Raw genomic sequence first — 17,985 nt, 5'->3', positions numbered from 1 at the left:
GGCCCCTTTCTTCCCCCCCAAAAAGCCAAACCAGCAGTCTCATCTACCTTGGGCATAAGCAGTATTCAGTCGTCTTTTTCTGGCCCATGTTGGTATTATCTAGGAAGGAGACAATACTTTAGGGTGATCTTTCCAGACCTGCTGGAACCATTTGTTTTAGTACATTTAGATTTTCAAACAGTTTTTCTGTCAGATGATTTATACCTTGTGGGCAAAATTTGTTTTGTGTACCTGTACTCTGTTTAATATCTGATGCTGTCCACTGACTCGGCTTCAGCAGTGACTGTATTTCAGATTAGATTAAGGTATGTGTAACTTCGTTTGGGAAATCTGAACAAGCATTTTCAGATATTCCTTTGGGAGAAATAGGTCTGCTTATTTCCTAAGCTATTTTTTCTCTTTAAATATTTCGCATTAGTAAAAACAGCATGATCACTGGATTGCAGAATTGCCTGAGACTTGACAGATCTGAGGGTTGATCATGGATGAAGAAGATGAGCCGCTCACCAACTACTGGTTGCTCCCTGGTGGCATTTCACTATCAACTCATATTCTAGTTAAATCAGAATCAAAATGACCACATTGATACCACTTTCCCCAAGTGGTTGGAGCTGAAGCTGAACAGATAAATGACATATCCTCTAGTGTCCAAAATTTTGTTTGAGAAATGTTCATTTACAGGCTTTACACAACTTTTCTCTAACTGACTAACCAAAGTCTGTAAAGACCTCTAATTAGGGAAACCGTGCAACCACCCAAGCGAGCTAGTTGTAATACTTCACTGTCCTTGCTGTTAATGATTTTTGCTAATACCTAGGCTGGATCTTTATAGATTTAAGCTCACCACAGCTCGTCCTGTCAACTGTAGGTGCGTTTGCAGTGGCGTTGTAGATGATGGTTGGCGTGTTTTGCTTTTAGCATCAAAATGACTCACCTGCTGCTAAATACATTTCAGCTAAGTTGCATCAAATCTTTCATGATTTTTAACAAATATTTTTAGAAAGAGCAATTTGGTCCTTTTTCTAAATATAGTGTTGGCTTTCAAATCTTCGACAGAGGAGAGCCCGCGAACCTTTGATCTGCGGTATGCCTGGGGACTTGAGCGCAGCAGTAGTAGTTTCTGCACCAGGTAGAAATAAGTACAATACAGAGAAATGTGTTGTACCAGTTGAAGTTCATATTTTGCAGAACAGACATTCGTATTTTAACAAATGAAGGATAAATCTTGGCGCATCCTTTGGTACAAAGGCAAGAGGTGGTGCAGAACAAATTGGGAGTGCAGAGAAACGAAGGTGTGGTCAGAAACTTTCTTCCCAGTAGAGTGACTAAAGTACCATCTATCTCATGTCTGATACTTGATATGTCACTAAAAATAGCAAACGGAGGCTCACCCGTCATCCCTTTCGAATACAGCAGAGCCAAATCTGTCGGTCTTTAGATGTCTGAAATGGGACTGCATGTTAGTATAAATAACAGATAGCCCTCGTCTTTTTTAAGACTTGGTATTTAAACAAAAGATTTCTGCAAAAGTCACAGCAAGCCCAGATTTATTTGATGGAGTTAACAAAAAAAAAAAAAAAAAAAAGTGGGAGGACAGATTTCTGGGGTTTTTTTGTCTTTTTTTGTTGTTCCTTTTTTTTTCCCCTTAGCTGAGCCGAAGTATGATGTCATTACCAGCGTAGCTGTGGTAATGGCACTTGCACAAATGCCTGCACATCCTGAAGAAATCCTTTTCATAGGAACAACCGCAGTTTTCATTTCCCCCAACCCCCCAGGAATTGTATCAATATTCTGAGTTGATATGCCCATTTATCACTGAAATCGTTATTAATGAGTGCTCTTTTTCTTTGTCACGTTTCCATGGTAACGGGGTGACATGTTTGAGTAGAGTTATCTGTTTCCAGATGGAGATCTTCATTCATAAGATTTGCCTATTGAGAATTTTAGCAGCCTGTTCAATTTAAAAAAATCTTCCTCACTTGCCCCTCCGGAGTCTTCTGCGCTAGACGTGTTGCTGCTGTCTGTTTTATACCCTGTAATGGATTTGGTGGTAGGTATTGTGCTTAACATGTCTGTCCCTCCTTTTTTTTTTTCCTGGTCCAATTTTGTTATTTTTTCTTTCCATTCAGTCGCATCAAAACAGTATTTGCTGTGGCATCCCTGAAGACCCATTCTTCATCCATCTGAGTTGTCGCAGCTCTTCTCTTTATATTTAACATACCACACTCTGAGTGATAGTATCCTGAAATTAAAATTTTATCCAGTACTTGGTTTTATTTTTACACATGAAAGAAGCATAAAGATTTTTTTCACTTTTGGTTATCCTTTTTTGCTGTAAAGCTGTGTGTGTTTAAAAAAGAAAGAAAGTATTACTGTTTACCAAGATAGAGCAAGATAAATATGCATAAAACTTTATGTAGTTTTCTTTATCCTGAACTTCTTATAGTTGTAAAGGTCTTGCTGACTGTCACAGTTGATTGAGATTAAGTAGGACCTAAGTAATGCTTCATGAGTTCTCTGGGTTGGCTTCTGATCAGTTAGACCAAAAGTATCCCCAAATGATGTATTTACTTTAGTAGAAATCAAAAGGTGAATTTAACATCCTATATTTCTTGAATTCCAGATGCCACTCTTACTGTAGCAAGCAAAACCTGGGCAGCAGTTTTAGCAAAACAAGAGAATCAGCAAATACAAAAGGAGTTGCCTTCAGGGAAAGCATCAAAGGACCATTCCTCAAACCTGTCTTTAATCTAATTTTCATGTTCATTTAAAGCCATTTATGACCATACATCCCACTTGAAGGGCTATCTGTTGCTCGAACATCCATTCTATTGCATTTACAACACTTCCATCTTGACATTAACTCTATAGTAAGAGCAATCTCTTTATATCTCAAAACTCTTGGTTTCAGAGCAACCCCATCCTTGTGGATATCTTTAGTAAACATCTTCTTCACCTAGTCAAAAAATGTATGTATAGCTCTGCCCTCCCACTAATTGTATGATATAGCCCAAGGCCTAATTGGTAAGTATATATTACATTCAGATAGTTGAAATAATGTTGTCGTTGCTGTGAAAAGCAAGGTGTTACATGTAGGACGTGTGTCCCTCTTGTCACACCAGCTCGCCCTGCTGCTGTCTGGTGAAGCCGCACAGGGACCACCTTCTCCTCCTTTGCACCCTTTGGGTTCCCAAAAGCCCCATTGCAGTCAACCATCTCGGCCGGTGAGACGCTACACGTTGACCCGTTGCTTTCGGGAGATGTTTGGTGTTTCTCACGTCAAGCCTGTGCTTGAAGAGATTGGTGGTGGAAAGCTGTGGGGCTCGTAGTCTGTCTGATAGTCCTCTTTTTTCTTTGATACTTTTGCTGACAGTATAATTACATAGCTGTTTTTCTGCCCTTTCATAGGGGAATCATATCTATTTTTACCTACCTTTAGCAAGTGAATATTCAATATGAGAAAGTGATGCCAATATATTGGATTTGCATGTATTATTTTAAGGAAAATATTTTGTCCATGGTAGGAAATTCTGAGAGCATATGAGTAATAATATTGCTTCAAATTTAATATTGAAGTTACATGCCATTAATCTCCATGTACGTGCAATATAACAATCACTCGTAGCTCAATCCGCTTTTCTGCTCTCATTAATTGAAGTTAGGTTGATGACTTGCTTTTCACAGGCCGGTGCTGTGTCCGCCTGTCTGTCTGAGAGTGGTACTACGTGCTCCAGATCAGTGGGTTCGATGGGCTTGCTAGCCGCTTAGTGCTCCCGGCTATTAATCCTTTATTGAGGCATGGAGGTATGAGTGTTGGCCATCCCTCCTTACCTCTTCCTAAAGCGGCTTGTCCTCCAAGACGTGGTCAGTGGGCCTTTGCGGCAGAGTGTCAGCTTCAGATTTTATCAAATTGCATTGCTTTTTGAGATACAGGTAGAGATTTCCCATGCACAAGCGCACGCTTTATAATAGAGCTGTGACATTAATACCAAATAAGTTTGTAAGATGCTTTCTATTAAAAGATTCATTTTACGAACACTTGCAGAAGCAAGTATCTTCCACTTTGACCTCCTGTATGTTTTTAATGTGAATTCTTCTAATGAGAAGATGGATTTCTCTGAAATAAGACAAACTAGTTGACGTAATTCATTCAACTTGTCCCAAAAATGTGGTGAAAAAAAAAGCTTTTATTTTTGGAAGCTTTCTTGCTTCTGAATGTCTCAGGCATGAATTTTCCAGGCATCTGCACTTCTCCTGCAGTTCCTGGGATGCATAAGTAGTAACGCAGCAAGAATTAAGAGTGTCATCATGATGATGATGGTGATGTGGAAGCTGGGTACAGGAAACCTGTAGCTCAGATATCTGAACAGCGAGGCCTGTCATGACTGTCGTAGAAATGGTTAGAGAAGGAATACTGAATTTCCAGCAAAAACTTTCCTTCTGGTCTTATTGGACTATACCAAACTTTCATATATAAATCTGGTTCTAACTGATTATCTTATTTAAAAAAAAAAAAAGAAAGTCATTTTATCAATGCCCTGGTCCGCTTGCTTCCAAGATGGTGTCGCATCTCGGAGGTGGTGGTTGCCACCAAACATCAGGGCCTTGACACCTTCCTCATTTTCTGCAAGACCGGGCTGCTCAGTCTGCTTTTCTTTCGGTTAATGTGGACTGGCTGCAGGTTGTGCGCGTGGCCTTTGAGTTTTGTCATCTGTTTTCCCATTCAAATCCATAAATGCCACTGTGGGAGTGTTCTGCTTTTCTGCATGTGGGATTTAGTGCTAATCACAACGGGGATCGTTGAAGGAGTGAGAAAAATGCAAGTTAGGTATTACAGTCAATCAAGTGCTTGTAATTCCCAGTTTTTATTGTGTTCAGCCTTTTTGGTTTTATGAATTGTCACCTCCTGATTTCCTAAATTCTGTTTTTTTAAATAAATTCAGTGAGAGCTTGTTCACACTTGCCAATCTAATAATATGGTTTCAAATTCTTCCATCACTCTCTATTTTCAGTCTCCATTATAACTATCTGAGATGCTGCTATTTGATTATAAGTTTCCAGTTTTATTTAAACTTTATAATAACCTAAAATATGTATAGAAATGGAACAAATGCAAAACCATGTCATACCTTAAAAAAAAAAAGTTGTTTTTTACAGTTTATCTTATTTGCCTTGCACGCTCTTTGGTTAAAAGTTTCCTGAAAACAAGCTGCTTTCTAAGTAATTTTTATTTTTTTTACAGTACGTTAAACTTAGGAAAATCCATTTGTGTTTTGCTTTTGACATAGCAAGTGAGATGAATTGATTGAAAAAAACCCCAAAGCCATTACTGGAGCTTTGAGGGGGGCTGCTGATTTAGTGTACCGTAGCGCACAGGTGGCAGGTAGCCACGTGGGGGGGAGGTGGGAAGCCTGTTCCTCTAGGCATGATTATATGGCTTTGCCTTATGCACCTTTTGCTTTGGCCCCATTAAAGCAGGGCGGGAAGAACAGGATGAAAAATGTAGCGGGTTTCGGTGGTTTATTTTATTTTTTTATTCCCTCCAGATTTTAACTTAAATTTCACATTGTCTTCATCTGTATTGCTTTTCCAAGGAGGTTTGCTCAAGGTGAGGAACGTATCTAAGCAAACTCCTCTGTATAGGGGCTACCACTTGTTTGCCCACTAAAAACAAAAAAACCCAGGGATTTTGCCGGGTGCAAAGAACTTGGTTGTATCGTACAGAAAACTGGGGAGTTGCCGGAGAGTAGTACTATCCTCCCATATACCTAACACAGGTTATTTGTGGTGCTGGGGCCATACTGGAAGAGGTAGCTCATGAGCAATTGGGGAAGGCCAGAACTGGAGATGCTTCCTCAACCTGCAGGCAGAAAGACTTCCTTGCTATCAGTCATATTTAAGCATTTGAAGCTATATACGTGTAATTTTTAACTGCTTTGCTCATTTAGGGCCTTTTCTAGTCAGCTGTTTCGGTTTTGGTTTGTTTTTTCTTTTTTTTTTTCCCCAGCTGCTGAACTACACTGGTTCAAACCTTTTTTTTTTTCTTTTTTTTTCCTTTTTTTTCCCTCGGCACTCAGATGAGTATAGGATCAAACCAGTGGAAGAGGTCAAATACATGAAAAATGGGGGCGAAGATGATCAGAAAATAGCAGCCAGGAACCAAGAAAACTTGGTAAGGATCGAACTTATCGCTTATCTCGTGAAATGATCGGGGCTCGGCTTTTGCGGTGAGATCCGCGGCGTGCAGCACGGCGCGAGGACCCTCTCGGACACGCCGTAACCCTACACGATGCTCGCGTAGAAGGTGCAAACTATTACGTTTTCCTGCTTGTCTTTCTGCATTAGGGCTTTCCCTGATGGAGCGCTTCCACGGAAGTACTATTTCTGCTCACCTCCTTTGCGGCTATAAATACCAAATGCAGTTTGGCGCGCGCGTGTTGCAAAGGAGTTCTTAGTAAAAGAGGAGCGTGCTGCCATTAAGAAAATGACCTGCTTAAGTAGATGCTATTTGCTCTGAGCTTCCTGGCTTTACTTATTTTAAAATTCGCAGGAAAGGAAGTTCGGGATAGAAAAAGTAACGTATTTATAACCTAGTCGCAAGAACCATTTGGGGCGTATTTTTTTCACCTGAGTGAGCACCCTGCCTGTCCGTAGTCCCACTTAAAGAGGAAATCGCGGGTAAGCTAGGAATAAAACTCGTAGTAATAGAAATAGCTTTTTAAGCTGAGGCAGCTTAAAATCACAGTTGATTTACCTGAGGCGTTTGCAGGAAGACGTTTCTGCTTCTCTAAAGCAGAAAGTAATACCGATTTTTGATTGGGGTTTGGACCAGCTTAATTTTTGGAGACTTTTCAAAATTTTAATGGGTGTGGGTGAAATTTCCCATCTGGGTCTCATTGATCATTTCAGCTTTCCTCACTTAAGGTTTTTTTTTCCCCCTGATATTATTCCCGCCACCTGGAGTAAGCCCAAAGGGGGAAGACGATGAGCAAATCTCGGTGGAGCTATAACCATTAGCACCAGCGAAGGATTTGCCTTTTGCCACGATTGGGAAGCTGTATAAAAATTCACCGTTTGGGAATTTTTCCGTCGCTGGAGATGTATGAAACAGCGTAAGTGATTTCTAGGCAACTTGGGTGCTTTTTCCCCCAACAGATATATATGCTTGCAGTATGAAGCTACACATGCATTTCTGTAGTAAATAATACTTTCCGGTGTGCTGTCCCGACCTGCTTGTCCCAGCGGTGGCTGAACAGCACGCGATGTGTTTCTCCTCTGTTTTGCAGATAGACTTTTGCCACTTGCAGTTTTGCACTGCTGAGGCTCCCTCGGATGGCACAACTTTAGCTTGCAGCAGGATGTTACGGTTTTTTATAGTGCCTAAGAAACATTGCTGAGAACATCACCTTTTCCAGCAGCAACTGCAGTGTATCAGCATTATTGCCCATGTAAACACGTGGGTTGTTGTTGTTGTTGTTGCTTTTTATCCTCTCTTTTTTTTCTTTTTCTTACTGTTTTGAAGAAGCGCGACTGCAAGAATTTTTGCTAGGTTTGGAGACGCCCATGCTTTGCCGGCAAACAGCAAAAGGAAAATTGAGAGCGACCACCCGCTTTTATTAAAAATGGGAAGAACATCTAGTATTTTAAACTAGCCTTCGGCTGTATTTAAATTGGAGTATTTACAGAAGGTAAAATTCCCCTTGAATGACAACCAGGAGGAGTTCGGAAAAGCTTGGGTCTGCCGAAGTTATATTTAAAACTAGATACAGATATTTATACTGTGCCTGGTAGCTGCTTTCTTGCTGCATTTAAACGTGAGGCTGGTTACCTTTAGTAAGAGACATTTCTCTAGATGGTTTTATTATTGATGGGTTGGGTTTGATGGCAGCAGCAGGGTTTTTGGAGTTGGAGGGTTAATATTGCTCCCCTGTCTATAATATGTGTGAGGAGAGAAAAAGACAATAATATACGAAGGCCTTTGATCAGAGAGATGGTGTATTCTTTAAAACAGTAAGCATCTCATACGTCAAAAAGGGTTTATTTTGCTTTTCCTCATCTTACCCTAAGGAGATTACATCTTCAGTAAACGAATGCAGTGTTTTTATCCTGGAAATTGTCAAATCCTGGTCATTCCTGGATTTTTAGGGGGGTTCACTGTTGGAGTTCTCCTTAATAAACTTAAATAGCTCACTGCTGAAGAGATGGGTTAAACCACCCATGGCTCAGGCTTTCCTTTTCTTAACGTGTGTGAAGTTGGCAGGCGCTTGCATAAGCTCCTCAGACACTTCCAGGCAGCAGAAATTTTAGCAACAAGACACGGCAGCGAGAGTCACCCGGCCCTTCTCCCTCCTGGTTCCGGATCCCAAATTGCTTTGTTGCCCAAGGGTTGCTCGTTCCCGTCTCCTTCAGAAACGAGACGTACAGCGTTAATGTCATTAATAGTCTTTGGTCATTTCGCCGGGAGCTGATCGTGTGGGGGTTGGCGTATCCCCTAGTACTTACACTTGAATTATCTTATTTAGGTATCACCCACTTTTTCAGTCCCCTCACAGGTTTGTCCAACAATTATCACTCTTCTTGGGGGGAAAAAATTTAAAGTCTCCTCTAAAACTTCTGCTCAAGTGGAGAGCATGTGATAACGGAGGTACTTGGCCACGGCATCTTCTCTTCCCCGGTGCTGTGAGATTTCCGAGTGAAGACGACGCAGATGAGCAGGACGGGAGAAGCCACGAGCAGGCACCTTGCAGCTTCACACCGCGGTCCTGTGGCCGGCGTCCCAGGGGTTTATTCTGGATATCGCTTGGGATTTTTCCGAAAAAAAACAAAAAAGGTGGCAGTAGCCTTTGCTCAGCGAGCGAGCCGGCGTCGCTGGGAGAGCCGGAGCTGTTGGTGGACGGAGGTCTCCTCCGGGCTGGAGCGCGGGGCTAGGGCTCGGTGCCGGCTGAAGCAGGAGGTGCTCCCCAGGAAGACGTTTCCTGGCAGAAGCGAAGGTCTCGCTGAGCTGACAGAGAAGGGAGAAACGGAAAAGCCAAGCTTGTTTCTAGCTCTGTCCACGTCAGCTCTTGTTTTTCCTGCAGTTCCTTTGTATTCGTTGCCGTGATCCACTTCCTCCCCCAGGTATTTTTGCAGGTTTTTCCCAGGGAAGAGCCTTCCCTTGCCGCAGGCTTTCCGCGGGACCCCGGTGCGAGTGTAGCGAGGGCGTTTGCTCCACGCCGGGGTGTTCACGCTCAGCCCGTCCTCCACCAGCACCCACGGCTCGCCCTCGAGCGGCTCCCCGAAGCTCAGCCGGTGTCGAGGTGACCTCAGCACCAGCCGGGACCCATCTCACCTGGCTTTCATGCCTTTCCCTGTATCTTTTGCAGAGGGAGAGTGGGCTTTTTTATTCAGTCCTGGGGGATGTTTAAGGTTTTTATGGTGGCTGTAATCCAAAATGAAGAGTCCTCCCAACTTTTAGTTGCTCCTCAGCAGCTCCTGGGGAGGGGTTGGCTTCGCCTAGAAGCACCAGCTGGCCGTGGCCGGTACCCATGTGTCACCTACCTGCCTTTGGTACTGAAAATGCTAAAATGATGAAAATCAGGCTTTATTAATATCTTTTCAGAAAGGATTTAGTCTTTGAAATTACCTGCCTAAAGCAGGTATGACTGGAATAAGTAACACATTTTACCATTTCTAAAGCCCTGTTAATTTTTTGTTTAGAAAGGGCTCATTGTTTAGCTCTGCAACATCGTATTAAGCATGCAAAGTACAATCATAACAGGCTATTTAGGATTCATAATAGGATTAATTTAATTGTCCTCATTTCCATACTCTTTGGAGCATTCATGACTTTCCGTCGTAAAATTTTATTACTGAAAATGGTAAAATAAAAGTGCGTATGGTATTCACATAGCTTAGCGTTGCGTTTCCAGACTCGATGAGCTGTATTCGGTTTTCCTTTGAAGCAGTCTGTAATAGTACAGATTCCTCTGAAAAAAAAAATCCAATAACTAAAGCAACATTTTTCATTTTAGCTGGTTAGCTCAATATTTATTGCAGTGCAGTTCTTGGATGTTTTTGGAGCTTTTGCCAATAGAAATCTTTATATGATCTGTATTGCCACAAAAGGTGCTTATTGGGATTTTTGTGCTTTGTTATCCGAACCCTCGAAACAATTGGGCGTAATCCTCGGTTTCGTCTGGAAGCTCCGGAGTGGAATTGCGTGTTAGAGCTTGAGACGAATTCCTGGCGGAGCGGGAAGAAAATTGCCTCCCTACCTGCTTCCCGCTCTCTCTCGCTCTGCCTTAATAACAAGAACAATGTTTTGTGGGTTTTTTTTTTCCCCCAATAAGTATAAATTTCCACTCCAGTTACCTGCAAATGCAATTTTGTCAGCTGTTATTTCCCGACTACTTCGCCGACCAGGCTCAATTTCTCATTCGACCCTTACTTAGTATTACGGCCCCGCAGCATCCGTCGCTCTGTATTCCCAACCCGTTCTCGCTTGCTGCAGCGATACGTTAAAAGAAGTAGACAGTAGTATCGGAGAGATGAAGTGTATAAAAATTAAAAGCCTAGTAGCACATGACAAATGAAGCAAATTTAATAACTGTATAGCATGTAGGCTATGGAGTATCCTGTGCGTAGTATAAATATTTAAATAGGTATGCAAAATATGTATTATTGATGGATCAGTCGTATCAACATTTTGTAGCGCGCAGTGCAAATATTGACATCTCTCAATTTCAGATTGACTTAGGGGAACGTCTTTTTAATTCTGTTGCTGGGCTGCCCAGTCTAGGTGCTGTATAAAAGAAAGCAGCTAGCCGCTGCTCGCTGCGGCTGAATTTATTGGGGGTATTTGTGGCGTTTTCCTTTCTAACTATGCAAAACCCTGCAAATGTCTCTGCGATTTAAGGCCTCCGTTCAACAGGCCGCCCATTGGATTTTTTCAGTCTTTAATGCTGCGCTGCCCATATCAGTATTAAAGGAGAAAGTAATTCTAGCGTTTCAATTTTCATAAACCAGTATCTTAAATAATTTCTTTCCAAAGAAATGAATTTGAACTGAGATAGAAGTACAAGGAAAGGGTGTCGTTATGACAGTCAGTTATTTTAAACACCATGCGTTATTGCACCGTGTTGCCTATTTTATTTAAAATGTGCAGTGATATTCTTGAAAGAATGGTTTCTCATAACGAACTTACCAGTTTTGACTCACTTCTGGGTCATTGCTTATTATATTGAGATCTGAGTAACAGATTGCATTCCGTATTAATATTCTTTTTCTTCCCAACTCCTTTAAAAACATTTTTTTGATGGGAGACGCGTTAGTTTTTCTCTAGCATCCAACCTTTGAGATAGCACCTAGCTTTCGAGAATCTAGAAAATAAATGAATACTATCAGCAGATATTTTTGGCAAGCCAGGAATATTTCTGATGATTACTGCCCGCTCCAGATTTTCCACATGGTGGACCACTTGAGTGCGGACTTCGGCGCGAGAGAAGAATGAGTACTCACCTCGCGAAGCTTGCTCTCCTTTTTGTTTTTCCAAACACTGATAGCCTGGGTGTCCAAGCCACCAGCGCCGTTTTCTGGCGCGTGGGCCCGCTGTCGCGGGGAGTTTGCACGCGTCCGCGTCGGCGTTTGGGAAGGGGCAGGGGTTCGGCACCAGCTTTGCGACCCCATGACCAATTCTTCCCAAACTGGAGAGGCGTTCCCGTTATTTGGGGGAGCCGATTACTCTCTATACCGGTCGTGCTTTTTATTCCCCCCATGTTTTTTTCTTTTTAAACACTGTTTTAACATGTGGGCTTCTGCTGAGGGTTTTTTTTTTTTTCATTTTTCCCCCTCTCTGGGAAAGCTGCTGCTTTTGAGGAGGAAAAGGACAAAGAGCTGTTTGTGGAACAGAGGAGTCAGCTTCACTGGCGGGGCTGCTGTCAAAAACGAACAGTGCTGCGGGGAATGCTAACATCCTTCCCCTCCCTTTTCTCCCTCCTTTTTTTTTCCCCCTTTTTTTTTTAAGCCTCAGACAATATAACCTGCGTAGCTCCATTCCGAGCCCTCCCAAAGATGCAGCCCGTTTTCTCTTCGCAGCCGGGCGCGGGCTGAAAACCAGCTTTGCCGGGAAAGCCGCCTCTCGTGGGAGCCCCGGCGAGGAGCTGTGCCGTGCGGCCTCGTCGCGGCTGCTCCCTGGCTGACGCGCGTCCGGCGGCTTCGGGCGGCCTCGCGCAGGGCTTCTGAGATGTCGGCGCTGGAAGCCGGCCTCGGACGTCGCCGCGGCGCTAGCAGATGGAAACGCGGCGCTAACTTGGAGCCAGGAAGGATAAATTCTCATCGTCAGACCCGGTTAAGTCAGCTAGCAGAGGAGCCCGTCCCTAGAAATGCTGCTTGTGTGATCTTGATTCAGGTCTTAATCCAGTTCGGTGCGGATAACCCGGCGCGTTGGCTGCTGCGTGTTCGCTTTGTGCCCGTAGCTTCTCGATATTGATCTTCAGGAGGAGGCGTAGACCCTTCCGCTGCTCCCTGCGACCACTGACCGGGCTCTTTGCATGAACCAGCCTCAGCTGCAGTGTCGCCAACACTTGAAAATGAGTCAGCTGACCAAAATATATAGTTTATATATAACGTTTGTTATTTAAAAACACAGAACTCTGGAAGTTTGGGGTTTTAAGTATGTCTTCCATGATCGTGAGGGCTAGAGCTGAGGGTTTAAGGGAGACGTTCATGCGGGGCCGGGACCCTTCGCGTCTCCCACGCTGGGGACCAACGCGCTTGCTCCCTGGCACAGGGTGGAGCCAGCCCAGATACCTTCATCACCTCCATCCAAGCTGAAATATGTGTGATATTAGCCGCGTTTGCTTGAGCTTGCTTCTCAGACGCTTTAGGACTCCTTCGGTAGATGCAGTTATGGGGAAAACACAGGGCCCAGGATTCACGTCTCAGGTGATGTACTAGCTTCATACTGCCAATGTCCAACATCTAGATACTTAACCGTGCGGACTTAATCTCTCAGTTTTAGTTCGAATACACTACTGCACTTGGAAGAGAAGGTCTCAAGGTGGTGACAGATGGGGTGTGCCATTTTAGACTCAAAACCGGTACTGAATTTATTTATCTTGATTTATCAAAGCCAAGATGGGGGCTTTTGAGGGTAGGACTTTTGGTGCTGGTTTCAGGCAAATTCTTCTTACAGATAGTGCATTTTTGTTGTAACTTGTTGATGGCATGTCTAGGGTGGGTTTTTTTTCAATTGTAAAACTGTTTTCTTTGTGAACTTATTCAACTAAAGCTTTCAAAACTCAGTTAAAAAAGGATTGACCTTGAAGTCAGTCGAATGAACTGTTGTCTAATACAGGTAAAAGACCTTCAGCAGCCAGTTTTCAGGCTTTAACACCATGCAGTGGATGGGGTCCTATGACAGATGCTTCCTTCTTTCTCAGGGTTTTTTCTCCTCTTACTTTTATCCCGTGTTTCTTTGACCAACATCATCACTTTGATCCCCTGGCCTATTTAAAGAAAAACACATCTTTAAAGTGGTTCCTAGTAGATGGGAGTTCGGGTTGTTCGTGTTGAGTTATGCTGGCTTCATACAGATTCCAAGATGATATTTAAGAGCAAGGAATTACCATTATGAAAGGATGAATTTGCTCATTTTCTTTAGGAAAGAGATTGCTTATACTCTCTTCTGAGGTTGATGACAGCTAGTTTTATTTGAAACAGCAAAGCCGATGACACTTGACAGCTCTCTAGTGCAAAGCAGACCTCAAAACCACGTTAAATGTCTCTCTCGGAGTAATTTTAATGCATTTTCTTGAGTGACAGATGAGAGCTGTGGCATCTTCTCTGGCCAGTGGAGCTGCTACTGGAAATACGGTCCAGAGCACCAAGGGGGAATCTTCAGCAGCTGCTAGTCAGAGCAAGGAGGAGATACAGGACTGTCCTAGGAAGACGTTGGAGGGGTAAAGATAGGTAAATGGCGAGAAAGGAGGGGTAAAAAGTGGAAGGTGGGCGGAAGAGGGGCAAGCAGAAACTTCACAAATGCAAGGGTTTCATTCAGCAAGGGCAGCACAGCATGAGCCAACATTTTGCTCAACATTAATATAAAGATACTTTTCTAACGTATTTTTTCAAATGAGCGTTTTTAGTTTTGATCTTGCTGCTTTCCGTTAAGTGTCGCATTGCTCTTCTGTGGAGGGATTAGAAAAACAGAAGCTCCTGCTCTGTTTTGCACCATTATTTTTAAAACGTGCATTTTGTCTCTCTTTTTTTTTGGGGGGGGGTAAACAATCCCAGTCTTTTTCAATATCCATACGGGACTCTTTTCACTGCCCAAAATATCTTTTTAAGCTCTTTCTGATTGTTTAGTAAGACATATACAAAAACATACTTTGAGAAGCAGCATAGAGGAGAAGATAGAAGAAGGAGGAGCACCTGCAGGAATAAAAGTTGTAGCAGGAGAGCACTAATTATTTAGCTAGTCATCTTGTATTTTGTGCTGCATGAGAATGAGCTGGTATCTTTGCTGTTTTAATATTCACTGCTGTTGTCGGTGGGAGAAGAACGATGTTTTCCACCACACCTTTTAGGCAAATATATGCTCTTACAGTTACTGAGCAAGAATATTTTTCCCTGCTTTGGCAACCGTTTAGTGTTTCGCTTGATATTTTGACTCTACTTTATCATAACACGTGACTGAAGTTGGGTCATTAAGCTTTTTTTTTTTTTTTCTTGTAAATGAGAAAATACATTGGGGGTTCCCGCGCCCTCTCGTTAGGGCGCTGCAGGAAACAGACTCCTCCTAAAGCTGCTTGGCACCTGCGATCCCGCGGGCATCATTGCCAAGCTCCAGCTCTTCTCCCCAAAACTTGCTATTTTGGATATCTGCCTTGAGCTCAATTTACCCACGGTTCAGCCGTGGCTGAGGATAACACGCGGAGCGTCTCGCTTCATCTGCACGACGTGTTCTGAAACCCAGGGCTGGAAGGGGCTCAGCCGGAGTTTTTCCACTATAATTAGGTTTTTCAGCTTCAGTTGTTCCTCTAGCTTTTGTGGGAAACTGAGATCAGCTGTCTCTTTTTTTTTTTCTTTTTTTTTTCCTGCTCTTTAGGCTGCTGCTGCTGCCAGTGCCCAGACAGATGAAAAACTTAAATGTGGGTGTTGGGAGGAATTTCTACATTTCCGCCAGTGGGAAGGACGGCACCGTATGGTAGAGGAGGAGAAGATTGGTTTGGGAAAAGGGGAAATCAGTATAAAATGATAAACGTCGGGGGTTCTAGGTATTCTTATTTAAAAAAAGGATCTCAGGGGAGAAAAAACCCTTTGATAAGAAATTTATGCTTGTGAAAGCAAGCACTCCGACACTGCGAGAACGCTGGGCGGCTAATTCAGGCTCTTGCGTGCGTGGAGGATGCTGCAGGCTGGAGCTGCATGTAGATATGTCATGAAATAAACCTCGTTCCTACGTGAATGCTTTTTAATGCAAAGTGCTTATTTGCACAGATAGCAAAGTAGTACCAAACTGAGCTAATACACCGCTTACTGACCAGTTTCGTGTTGGCTCTCCCTGAGAAGAAAACCTCTTTGGGTTTTAAATTGTGCGTTTCTTGCTTCCGCAGGAGAAAGTGTTTCAGTTGAAACGCCGCTCTCCCAGCATTCCTCTTTCGTCTCCCACACTTGATCCGTGGTAACCGTGCTCGGTGTGCCATTCGTCTCGCAATCTTATCTCATGTGTAATCTTTTCGCGGGATAGCATCAAAGCCGGGCTGCTTTACATAAATAAACAAGCTGCCTGATGGTCTGTGCATGGGAACACAAAACCAGGGCTTTTTTAATCATGTAAAAATATAATCTATGTGCGTGTATGTGCATACGCATTTAAATATAAAAGGTAGTTTGCATTACAGCAGTGCCTGCAGGCAGTAGCCAGGAATCAGAATCAGCTGCTCTGCATGCAAACATAGCGAAAAGAGCCCTAAAAGCTTATGAACTAAGACTTTTTCCAAAAGATTTCATCCAGACCAGCACTTTTTTTCCAAAATATGTGTACTCCCAGTGATTTGGGGTTGGTTTTTAGGTCAGGTTTAGGCAGACCCCAAGCTATAAAACGAGAGGCAAAAGCTTGGGAGCGTAAAAGCATGGTGTGCAGTGAAGCACGGGATGCTGCTCACCTCTTTTCCCCAATATTTGGATGTGCAATTTTTAGTGTTGGGGGACAATTTGCTGCTAACGCGCCGGGGCTGGCTGCAGCCTGTATATGCTCCCTGCTGAGAATAGCCCTGGTGCTTTGATTAAGAAAAAAAAAAAAAGGAAAAAGAAGCAGATTTGGGAAATGCATCGTCTTCTCTGAGCGGTCATCCTTGCTATAAAGCGATGGGGGTTGGAGGGTTTTTTGTTTTGTTTTGTTTTTCCCCCGTCACCTGGTTTTGTCCGTTTGTTAGCTTGGGTCTGAAACAAGTTATTGCTAATTCGGAGCAATGTTTTCCGGCTTAATGCCGTGAGTCGGCGCCTCGCCAGGTGTTGGTCATGGGATACAAAGGATACAGGTCGTCGGTTCCTGAGCTCCTAGCTGCAGCGATTTCAGACACATGAGCAATTTCCCAGCAAATGTTAATTAGATTCATAATGCTTTCTGAGATGATCTAAGGCAAGGATTAATTATAAAAGTTTCGCAGCGTTGCAACATGCTCCTTTAACTAAAGTTTGGCATGCTTTCGCTTTAAGATTATCATGAAAGAATTTTCTTCTGCTTAAAAATGCCTAAATACACGTTTCCATCTTTATATGTAAATAAGTATATTTATGAATTTATCTAAACGAATCTGACTGTTAAATGGGAAAACCACATGTACTACTAGCCAATTTAAAGGCTCGCTGAGCGGACTTGCGTTTCACTTGTGGGCTTGGTTGTGTTTTAGAAGCGGTTCTTCCAGCTGTTCTTGATCTGTCACTTAAATAAAACACGCCAGAGATTATTTTCCTATTTGCATTTTAAAAAACTAAGTGACCTTCCAACGCACCCTTTTATGCTCCTCCTTTTATCTCCGTATATACGTGCTCAGATACGAATCGTCTGGTGAGCGTGTGAAGGGCTCGATTTGGCTTGATTGCGTGCAATCACGAAAGCCTAGATGAAGTGGCATAGCTGGTGTCTTCCCTGACCTCCGTGCTCCTTATTTTCCTAGGGGTGCCTTTCTGCAGCTCCTCTGAGCTGCAAAATTAACAGGTTCTCGTAAATTAATGGCAGAATGGCCCCTTTTAGGGCTCCAGGCACAGGTCTGGAAAATGTGGCCGCATTTTCATGGATTTCTCTTTTTTTTCCTTGCAAGCTGTCTTTTCTGATGATGAAATCACATAGCTAGATATTAATTTTTATATCATGCTTCTGTGAGTGCTGTAAAACACATCTGGTTCCTCTGGCTGCGGCGTGGGGAGGGTTTTTTCCTAGGAAAGCGTGGTGTTAGCCTGTCCTTGAGCTCAGGTAACATGATAGCAAGTCTTTGGGGCTTGCTGCTTCTTACAAATTTGGACTTGGATTCTTATCATATATTAATTTTTTTAAAAAATCTGGCATTATGGATCTTGCTAGTTTTACGGTCCATATTTTTGAGTCCTGGATTATGTATATTCACGATTACTAGGTATTGCATTGGGTTTATGACAGTGGCATAAGCCGTAAAGCTGAGTTAACTCACAGAAATAAAAGCGATGCAATTATAAAGCGCTAAAATAATAATGAGGTCATTTGTATCGTGTTGGGTTACAAACCGGTGAGGGGTCTGTGATTCAGCTTTTCACTTGAACCCTTTTGCGAAATGGTACTTGAGCATCGTTCACCCTCAAGTCTTCAGTCTCCCTGGACATTTGGCCCCGTCGCCAGTGAGGCAAAATATATGGGGTCTGCTCTGAGTTTACAGATGTCGACAGATTAATTTGGGAAGACGGATCACAGGCATGCATCACGGCCACAGTCTGAGTCCTATAAAAGTGATGTATGGCTGGTGCAAGACC

At 43.0% G+C, this 17,985-nt stretch overlaps 1 protein-coding gene across 2 annotated transcripts in view; it reads left to right on the top strand.

The window, feature by feature from the left end:
- C8H1orf21 (chromosome 8 C1orf21 homolog) overlaps positions 1-17,985 on the top strand; it is a 90,289-nt gene that overhangs the window by 50,485 nt on the left and 21,819 nt on the right. For both annotated transcript variants that reach the window (XM_067300410.1, XM_013956329.2), the window contains exon 3: positions 6,078-6,172. In XM_067300410.1, coding sequence (XP_067156511.1) covers positions 6,078-6,172 — 95 coding nt within the window. The remainder of the gene's footprint in view (positions 1-6,077; positions 6,173-17,985) is intronic.

The sequence above is a fragment of the Apteryx mantelli genome, chromosome 8, assembly GCF_036417845.1.
Source record: "Apteryx mantelli isolate bAptMan1 chromosome 8, bAptMan1.hap1, whole genome shotgun sequence".
Taxonomy (NCBI): Eukaryota; Metazoa; Chordata; class Aves; order Apterygiformes; family Apterygidae; genus Apteryx; species Apteryx mantelli.
Note: the sequence above shows the minus strand (reverse complement) of the source record. Positions and strands in the feature narration are given on the sequence as shown.